Source organism: Mauremys reevesii, linkage group 16 (assembly GCF_016161935.1).
Source record: "Mauremys reevesii isolate NIE-2019 linkage group 16, ASM1616193v1, whole genome shotgun sequence".
NCBI classification, from domain to species: domain Eukaryota; kingdom Metazoa; phylum Chordata; order Testudines; family Geoemydidae; genus Mauremys; species Mauremys reevesii.
This window is the reverse complement of record NC_052638.1, coordinates 18,995,958-19,018,116: the sequence shown is the minus strand read 5'-3', so window position 1 is coordinate 19,018,116 and position 22,159 is coordinate 18,995,958. Positions and strand designations below refer to the sequence as shown.

General features: G+C 40.6%; 1 protein-coding gene across 1 annotated transcript in view; it reads right to left on the bottom strand.

Moving 5' to 3' along the window:
* Nucleotides 1-666: 666 nt before the first annotated feature.
* The window catches only part of LOC120384194 (plasmanylethanolamine desaturase-like), a 75,403-nt gene continuing 53,910 nt past the window's right edge, over nucleotides 667-22,159 (bottom strand). Inside the window, exons 4-6 of the mRNA XM_039502560.1 lie at nucleotides 14,336-14,480; nucleotides 3,482-3,694; nucleotides 667-2,012 (exon numbers count right to left, since the gene is read on the bottom strand). Of these exons, the coding sequence (XP_039358494.1) occupies nucleotides 1,891-2,012; nucleotides 3,482-3,694; nucleotides 14,336-14,480 (480 nt within the window). The 3' untranslated portion in view covers nucleotides 667-1,890. The remainder of the gene's footprint in view (nucleotides 2,013-3,481; nucleotides 3,695-14,335; nucleotides 14,481-22,159) is intronic.

The window sequence follows — 22,159 nt, the reverse complement described above, 5'->3', positions numbered from 1 at the left end:
TCACAGTGGGTAAAAATTTCCAAGGTGCCAAAGTGACATAGGTGCCTAAGTCTCACTGATTTTCAATGGCACCTTAATTACTTTTGACAATTGTACCTAGTATTCAGAACAAGTTCACAATTTATATGGGATCATTTTACTGGGAGGAAAATCTTGCAGGACAACAGAAATAAACAACAGGCATTTTTGTTTAGTCTGAGACTTGGCTGCAGTCATGATCATGGATGGCTGGTGCCTAAAATGAACAGCTGAATTATTACCACAAACCTGTATTGCTGATGATTAGCCTTTAAGGAGAGACAAAGTTCTTAACTGTTCAGCACTGTTAATCTAGCACCATACCATTTTGCAGATGAACACTATTCAAGGCTCTGCAAATGAAAAATCCCCTACTCTCTCCTCCTAATGATTTAACACACGCAAGAGTGCCCCTTTCCAATCAGTAGATCTCTGCAAATCTGCAGATAGCTGCTTTGTATCGGTGGTATCCGCAAGACCATGCTTGCAGATCGCTGATCAGATGCGGAGGGGCTCTACCAACCAGGGTAGCTAGATTGACACACTAGCATTTTGGCTCTTTCTGAATATTAATTCTGCCCCATTCCCAAGATATTTAAAAAAAACATTTTGGGGGGTTGGGACAGCAGGTGAAAGATAGATTCCAAGTTTAAGAACCAGAGACTGGTTTTTATCTCATTTCTTCATCAAGGGTCAGTCAGATACAATGTCATAAAAATCAACAGCATTACACCAGCATATAAAAGCGTGAAACCAGAATCAGGACACATGGTAAATCTGCTTCCTAGCCTTAAAAAAAAACAAAACAAAAAAACCACCCTACAATATGCCCCACTCTAGCAATTTGATAAGGGGTTTTCAATTGATAAGTATATTACAAATGGCTTTAAGATGCACATATTTCTCTCATTGAAATCTTAATTTAACTAAAATTAACGTCTTGATTTTGAAAGGCATAAAAAGAATTTAAAACCACAGTTATGGACCCCATTATTTGTATGTTGCTTGTCTGCTCAAATCATAAGATCACTGAGGTAGGTACTACATCCTTGTGCAGATCCTACAAAATGGAAACCACTAATTTGGATTTGAACCTCTGAAATATAAACATTTAACAACAACAAACAACAGTGGTTAAGACTTCCTAGCATTAAACAGTGTAAAAGGCATCATTTTCAAACTTGAGCTTCTTTTCTATTGGTGCAATTTTGTACCTACAGTAGACTGCCTCCACATTTTATACCTGTAGGAAAATAGATGAAGGAATGGATTAAAGCGGAAAACTGAGTGACCAAATCATTGTGGGTTCCAAACTGTGACAACAAAAATGGAATCTCAGTTTAAAAATCATGACCAAAACACAGAACTTTAAAATTTGGCTGTTTAAAAATAAAGTCAAATTAGTCCTTAGCCCTATCCTGAAACATTGTATCATGCAAATTAAACGATACAAACTCTTCAGTAAACAATGGCACAAAGCCAATTTATGTATCTTACTTACACTCAAGCCATATATCTTTTTTTTCTGAGTACATTTATGAAGTCAGATGCATTGTGAGTATCCACCCAAGTACAGTAACAGGATACACACGTCCTAATAAATACAACATCAGGCATAATAGTCTCTGAAAACCAATCAAGATTAGCAATTACATTCAATGGTTGTATGTTCCAAATATCAATGTGTTTCAACTCTTAAAGATATCCAAGCTGGCAAATCATCAAATTCTTCTGTGACATTGCAAACAGTGCTCTGCAGAATTTCCAAGTTTTCATAACACATTGTGCCAAAGATTAAAATCCACTGTGCTAAAGAGATGCTTGTTTCCTGTAGATGACATATTAGTTTTTTTGTTTTTTTTAAGGAGTGCTTTATTGCATCTTCCATGCCCACTGTAAATCATCAGTTCGAGGTTTCTGACCTGTTAATGCTTCTATAATATTTTCCATTTTCCTCCAAAATCCTATTCTGTCCAAGGGGTAATTTAACCAGCCTGGAAGGGAAAAAGTGTTCGTAGTTAAAAATATTTTCTCAGTCATGTCTCTTTTTTGTCTTTCCCCTTGCCAAAATATTATAACTTGCTAGTTACTGCTCTTCTTAAGCATAACCTAAAGCTATTGCCAACCCATACATTAATGATGTTTAAAGTACATGTCAAAGGGCTGTTGCAAAGTAATGTTAACGCCCTGTGCCCCCATTCTCTTTCTTCCACCCCCGCCATGCATTCTTACATTTCTAGTGTATCACATCCTTGAGAAGACAAGCTTTTACTAGCCTGGGAAATCATTCTCCTGAACTTCATTCACTATCTTTTATGCACCACTAGATCACTGTACTTTGAGATCTGTATTCTGTTCAGTGCCACCATCTCAATACTCTTTCTGTGGGCATTATAGACACTTTCCACTTAAATTACCCTATTTAAGATCTATTTTTAAATTATGGACTATAACTGGGGTCAGCAACCTTTCAGAAGTGGTGTGCCAAGTCTTCATTTATTCACTCTGATTTAAGGTTTCGCGTGCCAGTCATACATTTTAACGTTTTTAGAAGGTCTCTTTCTGTAAGTCTATAATGTATAATTAAACTATTGTTGTATGTAAAGTAAATAAGGTTTTTAAAATGTTTAAGAAGCTTCATTTAAAATTAAATTAAAATGCAGAGCCCCCTGGACTGGTGGCCAGGACCTGGGCAGTGTGAGTGCCACTGAAAATCAGCTCGCGTGCCGCCTTCGGCACGCGTGCCATAGGTTGCCTACCCCTGGACTATAAAAACAAATTTTCAAAGGCATCATCAATACTGGAGTAAATAAAAAAACTTAGTAGATGATTATGGATTCGTTTGAAACAGTCTCAAAGAGTCATCAACACAGAGTTGGTACAAACTAGCTTCACTAAATCATAAATAGCTTCTGTCCTTGAAGCCATGAGCAATCTAAAAACATATGATTTCCTTTTATAGAATTTCTAGTCAATTTAAAATTACAGCTAACAATTTACAGAGAATCAGATTTAATATAAGCACAGGTATGTTAAAAATTTTTTTTTACATTACTGTAATATTTGATTGCCAATGATGTGTGTTACATTCAGTTATGCAAATATGTTACCATCTGTGGCACACGTATCATACAATATATGAAGAGTTGAATGCTATTACTTAAAACTGTTCCTGTAATATGACAGTCCTGTATTACACTGAAACAGCTCTCTCCTCTACGAGTAGAGTTTCTAACAGTCTAACTTAGCATGAAAGATGAAGAATTCTCAGCATCGCATGCTATTATTTAAAACTCCAGTTTTAAAGTGAACACATCTATTAGGAAGCAACACCAAATGAAAATATCCAGTTTGCAATAATCCATTCCAATAGCAATACATTTTTTCAACTTTCCAAATTCTTCCCCCCTCACCCCATGTCACAACATCAGACATGTCATGGTTCTCAGAGTTTTTATTTTACCTGTAGTGATGCAAAAATAGGTTTCATGGGGTGCTACGTGATGGATTCTGTGGTGGTTCCTCGGTAAAATGATGTGCAGATCTTGCAAAACGGTGACCCATAGAGGCAGCCCAAAGTAGGAATGGGACCACTTATGAATCTGATTAGTCATTGTGACAAAAATAGCTAGCGCAAACATAAAGCACTCCCAAGCATATGTCTCATGTATATATTCTGTATGGGGAAAAAACCATTTGATTAGTAAGCAGTTTGTAAGACTTTATGCAAACACATTCAATTTTAAAAGCAAATTGTGCATGAGAAAGCTAAGATTATGTCGTTCAGTAATACAGAGATATAGTTATAGGCAAGAGAACAGTTCAGACTTCAATAGCTACCCTTATACAATAGCTTCGCTGACTAAACAATGCTTATGACATAAACCATGAGCTGTTTTTTCCTGAATAGGTCTAAACCAGAGGTGGACAACCCTCAGGCTTACAGAGACAGCCAACCTCTGCTATTTTCATTTTGGGGGTCCTAAGATATTAATGAAAAGCAGACATAACCACACAGACATCATAGCAGTGAGTCTATGCTAAACACCACTTATTAACTTACACGCCGCATAGTAAAACATGCTTTAAAATAAATAAATAAATAAATAAATAAATAAAAAGGTCTACAGTCAAAACAGCTGGGAGGAAAAAAAGTTGACCACTGGCATGGAAATAGGTCTCACTGAGAAATGCTGAGTGCTGCAGCGGAAAATGATTTCAATCCTGCCTTACTTACGATTCATCAAAACTCTCACTGCACATGTAGTTGATTTTACATAGAGTTTGTGCTAAGCTCCTAAAAATCCAGCAGCTGGTGCTGCATTAGGTCCCGCTGCATTGAAACCAGGGCACCTCCCCCCCTTCCCTTTTTGGCAAAGTGATAGGGGCGCTAAGCGTCTAAGAACTGTGCATCGCAGGACTATGGTGCTGTGCGGTTCCTCCTTTCCCCACCACTTCCACAGGGGATCGCATACGTTTCCCATATAAACAACTTCAGCTATTCCTCTTCGTAAAGCAGCCTCTGTGAAATGGCTTAGCAGCTGCTGAACAGCATATGGGTATTGTTCCCCTTTGCCTCCCTTATGTACTGGATAATACGGTGATACCACCTAGCTCTTATCCGGTACTGAGGGCTGGATATTAGACAAAGGAAATGTACTGCGTGTGCATAGCAAATTTAGTCATACACTCAATTTCTTAGTCATTTGAACTAACAGGAGCCATTTCCCAATGGTTTCAGCAAAAGGAATCTACATCCTGCCCCATTCCCCGCCAAAGCCCACTTCATCAAGGGAATGTGCACAAGGGTAGGAGATAGGAAAACCTAACTTCGTTCCCACATCTGCCATTCTTTGCTCTTCACAAACTTCATTCATTCATTTGCTACCCTTTTATTGTGCCTATTTCACATGCCACAGCTCAGCACAAGGCAACATTTACCATTCTGCGATAATCTACACGTAATAATTTTTCCATATATTTAGAACAGAAAGGAATGTGGAATCCCTGACCCCACTGTGGAAACTGTTGACGCTAATCGGTGACTATTGGATGTATGCCCACAAATATATAATGTGCGTGCATGCACATGAATACATACAGCGCTCTGGCCTTGATGTCAGGTCAGCCTAGATTACTTCTTGAGGAGAAGTAAGATGGAGACACCCAGCCATTTGCTTGTGTACATAAATACCCTGGGCATATACTCCATTTTATGACCCTGTTTTGTTGTTTTTATTCACAGTGGCTACACACTGTTACCATGTTGTATAATAATAACTGAAGCACTTTGTGTTGCACCCTAAGGTCTTAATAGAGGACTGCTACTTACTATCCTCTAGCAGCCAACTCAGGAGACAGTGAGATCCACATTCTTTCTTTGTGTGTTTGTTTTTGGACATTGATGGGGGGAAAAGTCCCAAAGATTAGCTAGGAGCAAAAAGTGTGATAGCCAAGCTTCAATCACACTAATGAGTCCACACAAATAATTTAATCTCTTTTCTGTAATATGTAACAATTTCTTGAGCATTTGTTTGGATCAGAGAGAGCAAAAAGGCTTCCTAGTCAGTGCAGCACAGGCAAGCAATTCTACTCATGGCACTTAAATCTGTATTTATTACAGAAGAGATCGTATTCACAAACCCTCAAGACACACACAAACAATTATAAAGACACTTATTTTAAGATACGACTATTAGACAGGAATATTATGATTAAAAGTGATACTGTATAATTAGCCTCACATTTATTAGTTAAGACTTCAGCCTTTTGAAAAAAGGTTTGAACTCTTGCGTGAACAATCTCTCTCTGCCATTGCAATAATTTATCAGTTGTTCCCTCATATCACCACCAGATGGGGCTCAATTATAGCTGAATTAGTTTATCATTATATAATTTTATATTATATTATATACGCACACAATTTATATTATCCACATTATTAATTTTAAAATATTATAGTTTCATACTCTCTCCTTTAACAAAAATACATATTTTAATTACCAACATAACTAGTATTATACGTACAATACTCTCAAAAACTATTTGCTACATTGCATGCCCTGTTTAGATTAAGTTTGTGTTAATAAGAAGAGCAAGAGAGTATGCTCAAGAATGACAGTGCTAGTTTTGTAGCAGGCTTCTGCCTTGCTGGGATCTATAACATATGGAGAGTCTCACTGCCTGTTGTGAAATCACTATGAGTACTTTAAAGCTTGCTCTCATGCCAGTGCCTTGTCTAGTTCCGGGTTAAATGGTGGCAGCATGATGAGATGCAATTATATTAATTGTAGGTGGAAATCAATTACAATCAATCCAGAACTGCTTTTGCTTTATAAAAAGTAGTTTTACCTAAAAAAAAAAAAAAAAAAAAGGAAAATAAAAAACCTCGTGTCATACAGCTTCGAAATTCAGTAAGGGAAATGTCCTATTTTTATCACCTATCTTCTCGCTTTCTGGAGGCTTTCCTGACTATGTGGTTGTTGTTGCTGTTGTTTTAACTTTCCCCTTTGCAGTTGACATGAGCAATAATTCCCATAGATAATAACTGAGCTTCCATTTTAGATACTCAAATGTTTCAGGACTGACTTGGAGGGGAGAGAGCAAGAGCAAGGGCATTCACCCATTTTCTCAGCCTAGGCAAGCCATGCTGGGCACTCTGGTCCACGTCAATCAGCAGCACTCTGTGAGTAGGATCAGTAGCAGCAGGGACCTCAAATGTCTGTTTGATAAAGAGGTGGCACCATGGCAGCCAAAAGCAAGTGATAAAAATCACAAAATGGTAGAAAACACTGCAAATCGTCCAGATGCTTCTCTAGACTGGTGGGAGGGGCAAGTTAAAATTAAGCTGCATGCCTGTAAATCCATTCCCTTATTAGTAGTTTAGAGCCATATTCAATATTTTAAAAATGAATTTCTATTACTTCAGCTCTGAAGACTCCAGGGGGCTTATCATGCCCAGCTCCTGCGGAGGCTAATCCTGATTCTGCAGCAAAAAGCAACACTCCTCCCTCACAGAGCATCTGTGACTCAGGGGTTTGGCAGCACCCACTTGAGTCACATGGGGCCTTCCACTGCAGCTCCACATCAATATTTCCTAACAGATGTGGTCACAAGGGCATTTTCTCAAACAAGGAGTGACCTAGCAATTGATTAGTCCTCAAGATACGCTGGCTTTTAAATAAAACCTGAACACAGAGAGAGGTATCTCGTTATATAACAATAGCAACACATCGTGGTGTCAGTCAGCCAAACCCTGATAAAAGGGGAGGGGGTGCCTAAAGATGGGGTTCTAAATCCTTCTTTACAGTTGTAAACAAAATAGCCTGAACCTTTGTGAGCCCAGGTCATTTATTTAGGGGCCTAACCTTAGGCACTCGTTTTTTTAAATCTCAGTCTGCATCTGCAAAACTTCCAAGTAGGGAATATAGGACTGTTTCCATGGCATTTTGATCATGGTGTCATTCCAACATATTATTAGTATACAAAAAAGAACTTAAGCACACTGCAACCAGCAAGTTAAGATGACACAGTCTCTTGGAGACAACGATGAGCTTTCAGGGCCCTTTTCTGACAGTGTGTCCCCATTTCTGTCTTTTGCCTAGCATTGCTACAGCCCTTTGGTATTTTAGATCTTCACTTCCACTCCATGTTGCATGTGCTTTTTTGGGCCAGAGAGGAGGTCAGCTACCTTCTCTAGCCAGCTCCTTGTACACATGCTGCCTCCATCCATGCTCTGTGTATTTGACTGCAGGGTCACAGCTGGGAGGAACATGGGCAGCAAGAGCGGAGTGGCCAGAGGCCACCAGGGAGAGGAGTCAGACAGTGAAGCCGGACATCTAGTGGCATTAGTACTATCAGTTCCCACCCCTTCTTAGGGCACATGATGTCTTTGGGTGATGGTCAGGAGAGGAGCAGAAAGGCTAGCAGGTGTGAAGGGAAAACAAGGGAAAGAGGTAGAGAGGAGGGAACTCACGATTTCGAAGAGAAAGGTGGTGGGGGAGGAAGACAGAAAAGGAGATACCTCCTGCTCTCTGACTCCAAACATCTTCCCAAGTAGCCAACCTGGCTACTCGTTCCACACAAGGGGAGAACAAAGAACAGAGGGGGCCCATTGCAGGACTGTGAGAGTAAGTAGAGCATTACCACAGGGCCTGGGGTAGGTTGGTCATAGGTTCAGAACACTTGGGTGAGCTTGGTGTAAAAGCTTTAAGTGCTTATCCTACCAAGCCCAGTCTTCGAACCTTTTGAGCTTCTCAGCTTTTTCGATAAATCACTTTGCATGTTCTTATATGTGTTTTTGTAAAACTGAGCAGCTCATGTTTTTGTTTCTCCTGCTAGTCCTAGCGGCAGGGCAAGAACTATTTAAAAAGGAAAAATTGGAGGGGTTTAGTTATTTGTTTTTAAATGAAACCACAGCAATACTGGTTTTAACTGTAGAATTGAAGAGTGCTGTATAAATTCCTAGACAGGCCAATCCATCTAGGGCATTTCAGGTTCTCACTGTCTGTGCAAACCAGTGACTTTCCTCACTAACATTGTTTTACTACTTTATGTTTTGGTATCACAACGGAATTTGGAGGGAGTAGGACAGGTTACCCTGTGGTAAGCACAGTAGCTTGGCAATGGCAGAACAATAGCAATACAACAGTATATTTAGAAGTTTGTTTATGGGCATGTCCTAAAACAAACCAATGGAAATACTAGGTGTTCATGGTTTAGACAAAGCAATTTTTGAAATTGTACAAATTCACCGTTGGCCAGTTGCAGTTCATGCCCTGGTTAATGTAGCTCTGACTTCAAATCACTCTATACAGCTGTGAAAACACATTTTATACCAGAAGGAAAATGCATATTTAACTCAATTGACGTTTCCTTTCCATTTCTTTCTATGTCCCAGACCCACATTACACCTACAGGAAAATAACACCTCTGCAGCACACCAAAATTGAGACCAGATCCAGGTTCCCCAGGTCCCCACTCCAAAAAAAGGCATGTTCAACCTGCTCCAGGCTCCCCCAGCTGACGTTACCTCCCCCATCCAAGGTGAATCCCAACACTCCCTCTACATGGATCCTAGGATCCAAATGTTGTGGCTCCACAGGTCCCTCTCATCCCAGAACCACAGACACTATCTTAGTCTATTCTTGCATGGACTAAGCGTGGAAGCCAGATCCAGGACTTCCTGTATGCTCTGAAGGCACAAAGGGACTGGAATTCTGCTGGATCTGGCCAGCTAAGCATTTCCAGGTCACGGCTAGGAAGAAGAGGAGTAGCTAAAGTACCTCTACATGTCATCTATTCCTTGAGGCTGGAATGAGCCTGTGGGCAGCTAGGCACAAGTTAAACCAGTCCTGTGGCAGTTTTAATTACCTCCAGAATCCAGGAAGATCGAAAAGTGGCATAAAGACACCTTTGCATCTATATCCTGCCTGCTCTGGGTTCTGCGCAGAGCAGAGCTTGGCCCAAAGAGTGAGAGAACATTTTGAGCCCATTAGACTCACTTTACTAGACTGACTCTGGGTGTTCCAGTGCACAAAAGCTTGCCAGGTGCTGTACAGAAATATATTAAAACACCTGTCCCCTGCCCCAAAGAACTAACATGTTAATTAGTGACAAGACCGAGACGAACAACGGAAGGGAGTGGGGGGTGTCTGGGTGGAAGTGGAGAGGCAGGGAAGAACCATAGTTATAGGATCACACGGTAACTTCACTTTGGCACATGCACAGTGTGTCATATTCCATGCGATATGTATGTTTGTTTTTTAAATTGCCACACCTGTGGGTGATAAGGCAGAAGCAAGTTCAATTAAATGGTGGCTCAGTAAATGGGGATTCAGAGAGCATGTTTTGTGCATAGGAAAGAGGTGCAGCTGGGAGAAGGAAACAGAAGGGGCAGGGGGCAAGAAAATGCGATGGGTCAGAGAGGCAGGGCAGAGTGGTGGATAGCTTTGGAAAAGTGAGAGCGAGCAACAGGATAACTGCCGAAAAAGGGGATAAAAAGGTAAATTTAGGAAGTCATAATAAATAAAGTATTTAAGAGCCAAGTACTGAAATATGACATTTGTACTGAACCCAAATGTCATAAAAATTTAACATTTTAGTTTGAAAAGATGCTTAATTGTAGGCACTTAATGAACCATCATAAACCAAAGACAATTCCTGATATGGTTGTAAGCCAGATACTATACTGTATAATGGCAGAGATAATTCAAGGAATCTCAGCCTGATGATTTGGTAGTCACAATGAACAGGGTATAGCAGATATAAAAACAATGTGCTAAATTCCAAACCAATGAACTCTAAGTGTTTGATTAAAAAAAACAACCAGATTCTATTTAAAAATTAAATAGACAAAAATTATCCCTGTGAATGATGTGTGAGGACAAAAGTTGAGCAGCCTTCATGGAGGATTGTGGAGCTCAAAATTGGGCTTCATGTTAAGCTCCTACAGAATCCAATGATAACACTGAAGTAACACAGAGGGTCATAAAACCATAGAGCTTTAGTGGGGATTTTTAATTTGCTAATGGTGAGGAAGTTCTGGTCTCATTTACTTCCTCAATCACAAGGCCAAACATAAAAAGGAGGTGAGATTTGGGTTTGTTAAAGGTACAGGAGGCTCAGCATTCAAAACTGTTCCATAACATACTGCACACATGGTTCTTTCCATTTGCACTTAAAATGGAAAGGGGAGCGATTTATTTTGGTTACAAAAAATCCCCCAAGACTTGACAGGTTCTTCCCAAAGATTCCACAGCTTCTCTAACATGACCTTAAGCCAAAGAGCTGAGCCTGACCTGCAAAGTTCTGATCTAGAGCTGCACTTCCCCTGAGTTTGAGGGGGTTTGGATCTGATGTTTTAGTTCAAACACATCTCTATTAGATATCCCTTGTGGAATGTGAGGTTAAATGCCTCTTCTCTATTTGCCACCTTTTCACACTGTCCCTTTTTCAGCCTTTGAACTGATTTGTCAACAACCTAACATGGACATGTTAGGAAGATTTTTAATGACTAGTAGATGTTCCTAACATTATTGCCCACAGCCCCATGACAGAGAAACTGCATAAATATGAATCCAAGATTTTCAGTAGTTAACTCTTCCACTTGGAGCTGCAGCTGCTCAGATACCATCAGCCAGTTAAAACATAGCTAAAGAGGGACATTGTCAAAAATCTTCCAACGTGGCCAACAAGAATACCCATGAGTGCTATGTAAAGGACACTGGGGGAAAATGAAGATTGCATGCCATGACTAGATTCTCTTATTAAGGCCAGGGTTAGTTATGGGTACTCAGCACTTTGCAAGAGTGCTCAACACTTTGCAGGAGCAAGTTGTGGACCAAATTACCTACATCTGGTTTGCACATGTACATTCGAAAATACAGTGCTGATGAACAGAGAGGTGAATTGATTATTCAGTTAGTGTCTATCTCCCTGACTCCAGATTACAGAAGTTAATGTTGCTGTGGCAGGAATATAAGCGCATTGTGGATAGCTCTGCAAATTATTTGAAGGAAAATTAATAGGAAATCTATACACCAGGTTTATTATTTATTAAATGCAATATGCTTGGCGCTGTACTAGACAAAATCCAGAGAGCCCCTGCCACAAAAAGCTTTGAATTTAAGCATTATATAGGACATAATTCTCATTTCCTCGCACCTGTGTTGCAAAATACACAGTTATCCATCTGTGTATTTTCTGAAATCTTTTATTCCATTTTTTTTAAAGGATTCAGCTATGGAACCACATTTTGTCAAAGTGCTCTTGATCTGCATGTTTCTTCCCCCTCTTAAATGAGTTGTTAGTGGGAACTGAAGTGTCTGTTAAATCTAGAATACGTTAACAAAATATATATAAAGCTGACTTGTGACATGCACTTTAAGAAACGGTTACTCTGCATGTTTCCCAGCTTCTAGCTCCTTGATGCTCTCTGCCATGCTGTAGGTGGCATCCAATCAGAGAGACCGCCACTGAGGGCCAGGGAGAAGGGCTGCAGTTTTTTTATTTTATATTCCAGCTAAGTACAGGGAATGTAAGACAGTAAGGTGTGTGGAGCACGAATAATGAGTTGTGCTAATTCACAGAAATTCATTTTTTGCCATCACACACTGCTCCTTTTTCTATAGACCAACACTTTGAAAGTTCATTTTTATATGTCATTTACTTCCCTAGGGTGTAATGCTTCCTAAAAATATGGCCCTTTCTTAGACTTTGATAGAAAATTATTTATGTTAAAGCAGATTCATTATTCTGGACACACTGGAAGTGGAAGATTTTATTTTATTTTTTAAATTAAGGTGATTTCAAAGAGACACATTTGGAACATACAGCAAAGACCAATATTGTCAGCAGAGGCTGAACCTTACCCATGGCTCTTCTGAGCACAGAAGGGATATCAGGAGGTTTATTAAATGAGGGAACGCTAGTCTCAGTTGGACTGATCACTTGATTAAAAAGCACAAAGGAAAAACTGATTAAGACAAGGAGGTTGCTATAAGCAGTTACCCCATCGAACCCCAAAGAAAACAGAATCAGATCTTTGTGGTGTAAAAACACACAGTAGCAATTAAAGCCGCACAGAAAATATGAATGTGGGGGGGAAGCCTGACAACTGGCACCAAGAGGTTAACTCTTCCATTCTTTTTAATCAGTAACTAGTTCTGTCATCTTTTGGTTCAGTGCAAAACCTCCCCAGAGAAGCGCCTCTGTTCTTTGAATGTCCATAAGGCAATTAGGTTTTACATTTTTAAAACTGAAGGGTTTTACAGGATGAGCCAATTTATATGTTTCCATAATAAGAAAAGACTCAGGGCTACTGAAGGATCTATTACAAAATGGCTTAGGTGGTGCATTACTGAATCATACAAAGCCAAGGGGCTTCCAGGTCCCAAAGTCTTTAACAATCATTTTGTGGGAACTACCTGGGCAGAATACAGAACAGCTTCATTTTTGGAAACCTGTAAAGAAGCCATTTGCTATTTGGAGTTCCTTGAACATGTGCAGAACAAAGCGCTATAAATCAGAGGGTCAGGCTTGAACACAGGCAGCGTTTGGTAGAAGGGTGCTGCAATAGCAGTGGGTGGTTAGGTTTCTTAGTTCCTGAGCTTCTTTATTGTCTTAATAATGCCGGTCAAGTCCCAATCATAAAAACAGTTGGGTGAATATAGCTGTGAGCAAAAATGGGTGATAGCTTTCAAACTGGAAAATTGTAACAGCTATATCTACCAATTAAAGCTGTTCCGTGAACAAATCTGATGATTAACTGGATATGTAATTAAGCCTTTATTATTAGTCTAATTGGATGGTTAGGGGAATTATTAAGGCTGTTAAGATTCTGTGCAGCAAGCTGGCTGTGCAGTACAGGCAATATGAAATTCAGCTCATTATTAGCAGGGCCAGGTGAACATGTGAGTGGAAATTTGAACCAGCCGCACCCAAACCTAACCCAAATAAACCTGAACGCAGAGTTCAGCTCAGCAGAGAATGTTGTGATATTCCACTGCAGCTTGCATCAATTGGCCAAGCAAAGACTCGCCACCGGGTTGCAGACTAAAGGGAGGAAATTCTCAGACACTGGCCCAGGACAGCCTCAGTCTCGGACACTAGGTCCTTGAAGCCTCAGTGGTAAGGAGCTCTTGCGACACAGATATGGGGTCAGTTAAGAAGCAGCCTGCACTGCTGTAGTCCTCCTCCCTGAAGTGTGGCGAGGAGGAGAGAGCGGGACTGAGTCCCAGAGAGTCTGGCACTCCAAGACTCAGTCCCTGGAGCACAAAACCAAGGAGTGCGATTGGTAAGTTTGCAGAATCTGAAACCAATCTGCGTGGCTGCCCGCAAAACCTGAACTTTCCCAGGCTCACTTAGCCCACGATCCTTGGTTCACCATTCTCCTTGCTCCATGCCTACACCAGCGACAGCACAGTCAGTGCACTTCAGCACAGACTCTGTGCAAAAAGGAACAGCAAGCGACAAGCTGAGCATTAATGACAAAATGTATCTCCAGCCCACACTTTCAGCTGCCACAGCTTGTGAACAAGGGACTGCACTTTGGAAAAAGACAATCCTCACCTTTAGAATTTCTCAGTGGTAAAAATCATGGGCCTGATTTCCCATTGCCTCAAACCTTTTTTCATCATTTACACCTGTGCAGAGTGAGTGGAGCATTCCAACCTGCGAACATTAAAATTCTGCAGTGGTGTCAACGACAATACAAGTTGCAAGGCAGTGGAGAATCAGACCTCAGAAGTCCCTTGACTATGACAAGAGGTGCTCACCCCTCGTTGTCCACCAAGAAAAAAAAATAATACAAGCTTACCTGGTGTTTGAGAAAGGAATTTATGTAACATGAAGGCCAGTGGAATTATGGTTATCAAACAGTTATCTCCATTGGTCTCAATGAAGTCATGTCTGGTTATTGCTGTTGGATCAATATGATGCTCTCTAAATGGCCTGATAAATGCCTGTTGGTAGAAAAAACAAGATTTATTTTAATTATTTTTAGAGTGGTCCTACAGACTTTTCCCCAAGTTTGTGTGTTCAGTGTGAACACACAATCCATTTTCCTACCAATATGAAAAACCTTGAATTTAACAAAGGTTGCTAAAAGTATGATTTTATCAATTAAACGTAGCTTGAGAGCATAAAAAAAAAGTATAATTATCACCAGAACTCAAAACGTTCACAGTGAAGAGGCTTCATGGAGCCCAAGGACTGTGGTTGGGTGATGGTGCAGGAATGCAGACATTTTCCTAGTTTGCAGACCCATCTAGAACCAGCCACAACCTACCCAATACAGCAGAGGAACCTTTAGTGTTATAGCCAACACAGATACGTGACGCAGATGCCATGCCAAACACAGCAAATAGCTTTATGTACTAATAGGCAGGAGTATAACACATCTAGAGGACAAAATGGGCCACATTTTAAAAAATCAGTTCTAATTTTTGTGTCCACAATTAATGTCAGTGGAAAAAAAACTAATTACAGTTAAGTGGGTAAAAATATGGCCTAAAGATAACAAGCCACGGTAATCAATGGTGTTACATTGGAATGGCATGTGTGTGCAGAACACGTATCAAATCCCTAAGGGGTTCATTGTGGGTCTGGTAATCTTCAGCATACATTAATATCTGGGATGACAACACAAATCTGAACACATAAATTTGCATGTAACACAAAAACAAGTGACAGAAATCACAGAAGTTTGTGTTTTTGTTTGGATGTAAGTGCTAGCATTCCTGTGTGAGAACTAGGGACTGTTGTTATTGAACAAGAACATCTTGGTGAAAATTTGCTATGGAGCAATGCCTTAACTTGTGACCATTTAACATCCCAATTTTCTGTGTGGGTATATTCTGTTCAGACAAGACACTGGCACATCAAATGTCTGTGGAAAGAAAACAAATATGGGATATCATTACTTCAGGAGACTGCGAGAACTTTATCTACACTGCTACTGTTACAGGTTTCATGTGTTCCTCTCCTATAACCACAGAACTGAAGCAACAGTTAGAAAAATGACAACTAGCTTTTTACCAACTTGCATGGTTGTGGAGGTTTTGTAATTATATCAATTCACATGCTAGATTAGCTGCTAGCAGGTTCATTTGTTGTACTGCAGCAAGCTAATAAAGTAAAACTGTGGGATGAAAGCAATCATTTAAAAAAAAAACCATGGTAAAAATTCTTTTGGATCCCCACTTCTACAAAGGAAATACTTACACAATGGCCTAAATGACAACAGGGGTATTACAACTCAGAACAGAGAGCTCCCACTAGAAAGACTTTCAAATACTTACTTTTCTCTATGAATATCATGTCACAGGACTACTACTCAAATTCTCACAATGAATGGAATAATTTACTTTACAGAATAAGCAAATTCTAAGTAAGCCAAACTCCACAAACAAAACTAAGGTTTACTTAACACAACCACAAAGAACCCTAGAGACATTACAATTACAACTGCTGCATTTGAATTTCCAGATTTAATATCACACTTTTGCAACTACAAGGTCTTACACTCTATGGGTACATGGATATTGACTGACACTATGGAACAAGAAGGAAGGAGTTCATTAGAGAAAAGACAATATAAGAAAGAGAGAGAAACTCTGGTACAGAAACTAGATTATTAAAAAAATAAGTTAACCAACCTATAATTAGTACAATTCAAAGTTCAAACAATGTGTATTTCCAACAAAAACTTGACCAGCAACAACATTACCAAGGCCTTGTCTACACTGGCAGCATCATGTAGGGTACGTACAGCTACAATTTATATAGGAAAGCAGGCTGCAGCCACACTGTGGTATGTTGCTACATGCAGCAGTGAAAAGCTCTGCCTGGGGAGAGGTAGCAGGGAAAAGCTCTGGCAGTTTTCCACTGCTGAAGCCTTTCTCTGTGGCAGGAAAAGGCTCCAGAAGCAGGACGCTACATGCTAAAAATAAGAGCATAGGCAGGAGAGCCATGTAGGGTAGATACCCTAAGGTTCTGGCATGTCTTTGCTCTACTCACCTAACAGTGTGGATGGTGAAGCACTGCTTATTTCTACCCATGCTTGGGGGGCATGCACAGTCTGTACTCTTCATGCCACCACAAGTGTAGGCATAGCCTCAAACAGATATAGAACATCAAAATATCTCGCTGTATTGATGCTCATGAAAAAAAGCCATACTCATCTCTTCATACTAATTCTCCTGCTTGTCTATCAAGCAGCTAGAACATGTTTGGGGCTGACTAGTGAACAAACAACCACTCAATACAAAGTGAGCATGAGCTTTCGTGAGCTACAGCTTGAAATAAATTTGTTAGTCTCTAAGGTGCCACAAGTACTCCTGTTCTTTTTGCGGATACAGACTAACACGGCTGCTACTCTGAAACCCATAAAAAGAAGGCTATCCCAAGTAAGGGAGAGTTAATTTGTGCTTGAGGTATAAACGTATCTTGGATCAGTTTTCCCAGCAAGCACTGTAAGTTTCCTCTGATTGTTGCTAATCATTCAATTTATTTTAACTGCTATATTTTTATAAAAACAATGAGGAGTCCAGTGGCACCTTAAAGACTAACATATTTATTTATTTATTTATTTTTCTAAACCTCTTAGAATCTTGTACACAAAATAAGTAATAGATTAGTGTGTGACAGTCACTGTCGCTAAGTTAATTATAACCGTATACTGAGTTCTCCCAAAGTAAATTGTTTTCAGTTACTAGTAGACTCTAAAAGGAAAACTGCAGGTAGACAAATGCAGTTTATTACTTTTTAAGGCCCTAATCTAGCAACTGACCGCACAGATGTGCACCCACATGGAACTCCACCCATTGCAATTGTAAGCAGAGTCAGGATGAGCCCCACCCTGACATCTGGTGGTAAATTATGGGGAGTGCGGAAAGAAGTTTTGGTTATTTGCATTGGCACTCCCACCCCACTTAGCATACCGCAAAGCAGAATGGGATGATTATTTTCACAGCTGTGGGACCCCCAATTTCGTTGTTATTGGGGCAGGAGCAATGAAATGTTGTCACCCTGATTGGGTAAATGGGGAACTACAAAATTGTCTTGTGATGGGGGGTTTCATTGTCAGCAGGATAGCGCTTGCTAGATGGGGGACATGGGTTCCAAAACCCATTGGAGAGAGAGGCTGGGGACAGGTATCTGTACTTGGTGGTGCAGGCTCCTTGTGTGAACCAGAAGCACCAGTTCCACCTATGCTTCTCTCCACTGTGGAATGTCAGAGTTAATTTTTGATTCCCTTAAGAATCTAGATGCAGGTTACTGAGCTGAATTCACTGGTACTGGGGCTCCCCTACTATGAGCTGAAATCACTGAAGAGCTGGACTTGCTGAGCTGGACTTGCTGAGCTGAGAGCACTGTGCTAATGAGTGGAGCTGAAATCACTGAAGAGCTGGACTTGCTGAGCTGAGACCACTGAGTACTGTGCTAATGAGTGGGGGAGCCTGAAGCAATACTGGCAGAGCGGAGTGGAGCAGTTTGTGCAGCCACTGGGTGAGTGGAGCTGAGCAGCTCGTGAGGACGGCTGGAGCGGATCACAGGACAGCTGGTGGACCAGAGCAGCTGGCAGAGTGGAGCAGCCCACAGAGTAAGCGGAGCTGAGCTGTTTGCGGGGACGACTAGTGGAAGCAGAACCCCACGAAGAGGCAGGGCAGTTGGCCCCGAACCACGTAAGGTGCCCCTTTCTACCTAGGCTGGGGAGGGGGACCTCTGCAAAGAGACTCTTGAACTCTGGGCTGCCTGACCCGGGACAGAGACTTTTGAATTGTGGGACTTTTGGGACTGTGGGTGATTTGGGGGGTTGCTGGACTCAAGGGCCCAGAGAGAAGGACACGGCCCAAGTTGCTGGGGTGGGTCTTTGCTCACGGTTTGACCTATGAACTCTAGTTGAGGTATTTTCCAAATTTCATGCTTGTTGTTGTTTATCTTATGTAATTAAACCTTTTCTGCTACACCAAGAGTCTGTGCTTGCGAGAGGGGAAGTATTGCCTCCTTGAGGCGCCCAGGGGTGTGTGTAAGATTTTCCCAGGTCACTGGGTGGGGGCTCGAGCTGGTTTGCATTACGTTGTGGGGAAGGGACCCCTAGGTATTGAACCTGGCCCTTGCTGCTATCGTTTCAGCCTGGCAGAGGGGTTACACAATGGGGCTCAGAGAAAGAACAGCGGTGCATCTGCATGCGGTCAATTGCAAGATCAGTGTTTTAGCTGGTAGAAAAAAATTCTGATTGGATGAAAGACAATTTTTACATTTTGATGACAAGTTTATCATCTTGTAGAAAAATGTATTTCTTAGATCAACTTTCCAGGTCACAAAAGTGAATTTGAAGACTGCTATGTATCTTTACAAGATGGCATATGACTTCAGAAAAAAGAAAATGATCCCAAGAATCTTGAAAGAAGGTAACACCACTGGTTTGAAGATGACTTATGGAATATTTTGTAAAATTTCTCAGGAGAAAGGGAATCAAAGCTGCTTTTCCCCCACATATGAAAAAGGATGAAAACCTGTCATTCATCAAAGTGGGCTGCTGAAAGAAACAAAGAAAGAAACCCCACAACATTTAAAAGATTGCAAAGATTTCTGAATGTCATTAGAAACATCACCAAATTTATAGTACAGCACAAATAATACAGCTGTGTGTGCATAATGATAGAAGAAAACGGAAGGGAATAGCACCATGTTGAGGTTCTTTCATGGAAATGGGATTGCAACACATGTCCAGCTCTAAAAGATAAATCCCATGCTTTCAGACCAAATGGGAGTACTGCACATGTAAGGAGCTATTTGCTTTCAGGAGGATCTAAGAGAAGAATTTTACATGGTATTTCAACCATCTGTATCCACAAGTGTTTGAAAAGGGATTTTATGAATAGTGGAACAACAGTGGAACAAACTCCATGAACTGAAAATACTGCCAAGCAGCAAATAGTGACTTTTTAAGTGGTACTGTAGTTGCCAGCTCATTAACAAATAAGATATTGAATATCAATTGCACAAAGAATATTATATTATTTTTATATTACTTAAGAATATTATTTGAAAGCTAATGTATATAAGTCCATAACAAGCATTCTGATACTAAACACTGCTCCACGTAAAATAAAATCCTGATCTATATCTGACCAGTTACCAAATTCTAATCCCAATTTGCACATATCCAGATGACGCAAAGGGTCACTTTAGGATGGAAGGTCGAGGTGAACACTGGGCTGAGGCTGACGGGGCGCTATGTTTGCTCAGAGACTGATGTGTGTGTGGGAGGGAGGAGGGGAAATCTCCTGCCCTGGATCTGAGGTGAGGCAGAGGAAGCACTCCATCATAAAACCTCCTCAGCTTAATCTCCCTTTTCTTCCTGGCCCTGCTTTTAAGGGCTGAACAGAAATTGTACTTCTGTAGAACATGTGTTTCTCCTAGAGAACAGGAACGCACCAGGAATGCCAGTCACTGACCAGGATCACCTCCCACCAAGTGAGACAATATCAGAACCCCAGTGATCTTGGCATATCTCCAAGCAGAGGGAGAACCTCCAAGAAGGAGGGGGGGGGAATAAAGACAAGGCACAATCCTCTTACAAAAACCAACAAATTCAACAATACTAAACACTAAACTAATAAAACTAACAATTAACTAAAGACTAGTTGAGGCAAGCTTGACCGATTGAAGCGGGCATGCTGGATGCACCGTCTCAGGCCAAGGTGGTTGAGAAGGCACCGAGGGAGATTCATCCTTGCAGCCCTACGTAGCCTTTGTTGCATGGCACGAGGATGAGCAGGGGGCATGAGTGCGCCGAACGGGCATTACTACTGAAAATCTCCAATCCAAAGCACATACACACTTGACATGGAGCATCCATAGGGACACTACTCAAAGAACTGTTTCTTTTGGAAAGAATGCCCCTTTCTGGTAACTCATGCTTTGAAAGCATAAAATAGTCTAGCCTTAGACCTAGAAAGATCCTACATTACTAAGAGATTATGGCATTAAGAGATTTTGTTATCTGGTGTGTAAGAAGCAAGGAATTTCTCAAAGAACTTTCAAAAAACCCAGCACGTTTAATTGGAGAAATGTGTCAATTTATTTTCCTGGTATGGCTAATAGGGTAGTAACACTTTTTGTTCTTGCAAATCTCTATATTCATTATGCTAAGGAAGTACAGAAATCAATTTGAGAAAAGAGAGCTAATGTGAAGTATTTTCAGTATTTTCTCTATAGGTGGATTTCAGAGTTCTTACACTTCCAAAAGGAAGCATGAAAAAAGTGAACAATACGAACACGAAAGGAAACATAACAAAATAGCATTCATTTGTTTGAATAAATAATCTGCAGAAAACAGAAGACAAAATTAATTTAAAACCAAGTAATTATCTGGAATTATACAAGAAGAAATTTAAAATACTCATATCCTCCACAGTCCCTCCAATGGACAGATAACAATGCTATTTACGTAAAGAAGATGTATAGTAGCCACTTAGCAGAAGATGAAAATAATTGCTACAAAAAGAAAATTATGTACTGAGGCACTATTAGAACTATACCACCTCCTTCTAAAATAATAGCATTACTGCACTGGCTCTGGAAGAATGGATGGATCCATGGTCAACACTGACCACCGGGCTAGGAATATCTATCACACAGCAAATGATAAAAATGATTGCTAAGACTATACTCTGAATAAATACATAAATTTGGGAATCGTAAACATGTAATCTGAATAGCTATGCCGGAGTCAAACTGCATCAATAAGCTAACTGATAGCTATTAAGTAGGAGACATAGCTTCAATGTGTTAAAATAACTAATAAAATCTCTTGGCATTTCTTTTGGCTAAAATACATGGCACACGCAATGACAATTGTTATGAAAAGTATGAGGGCACAATGCTTTCTAGCCTTTGCAAAGAAAGAATTTTAGCCTTTAAAATCTTTTAGAAAGGGAATTCAGGAGGAAGATTTTCAAAGGCACCTAAGAGATTTGGGAGCACAATCCCCATTGACTTTCACTAGGACTTGTGCTCCTAAATCTCGTAGGTAGCTTTGAAATTTTCCCCATTAGCTACCCTTGAGAAGTCATAGGCTAGTTCCAATTCATTTTTTTTAAAGTAAAAAAAACCAAACAGTAATTTGCATTGTTGGGTCCCAAGGCCCTTTTCCCTGTTTACTCGAGTCGTTATGGGTCCCTGTAAAATAGGATCTGGCTGGTGCCCTGAGAGGATGCAGGTGGCACAGTGAACAAACAAAATAACCAAGGAGCTGCAGGAGAAGTAACCACCAAGGTAAGATGTGGTAGGGGGACAATCTTGGTAGGGCAAGCAAAATATACAACCGACATTGTGCTGGCAGGAGACTGAAATTCCTCTTGTAAGACATAGCTATGTGACAAAGAGCTGTATTTGTTAAAACACTGAGATTTCCATCCTGCTTCTGGCTAGACGGCTAGAAAACGGGCCGGGGGGGAGGGGGCAGGGACACCAAGAAACTATGCTGCACCAGAGAACCCTGGGAAAAGATTGTGCATCAGCACCTCTGAAAACCAGGCCCCTAATTAAAATGACAAGTTAGAACATTTTGGTCTCCAAGTCCATCTTTGGGACCAGATTCCTTACACAACTGCACATCTCGTTGTTCGCA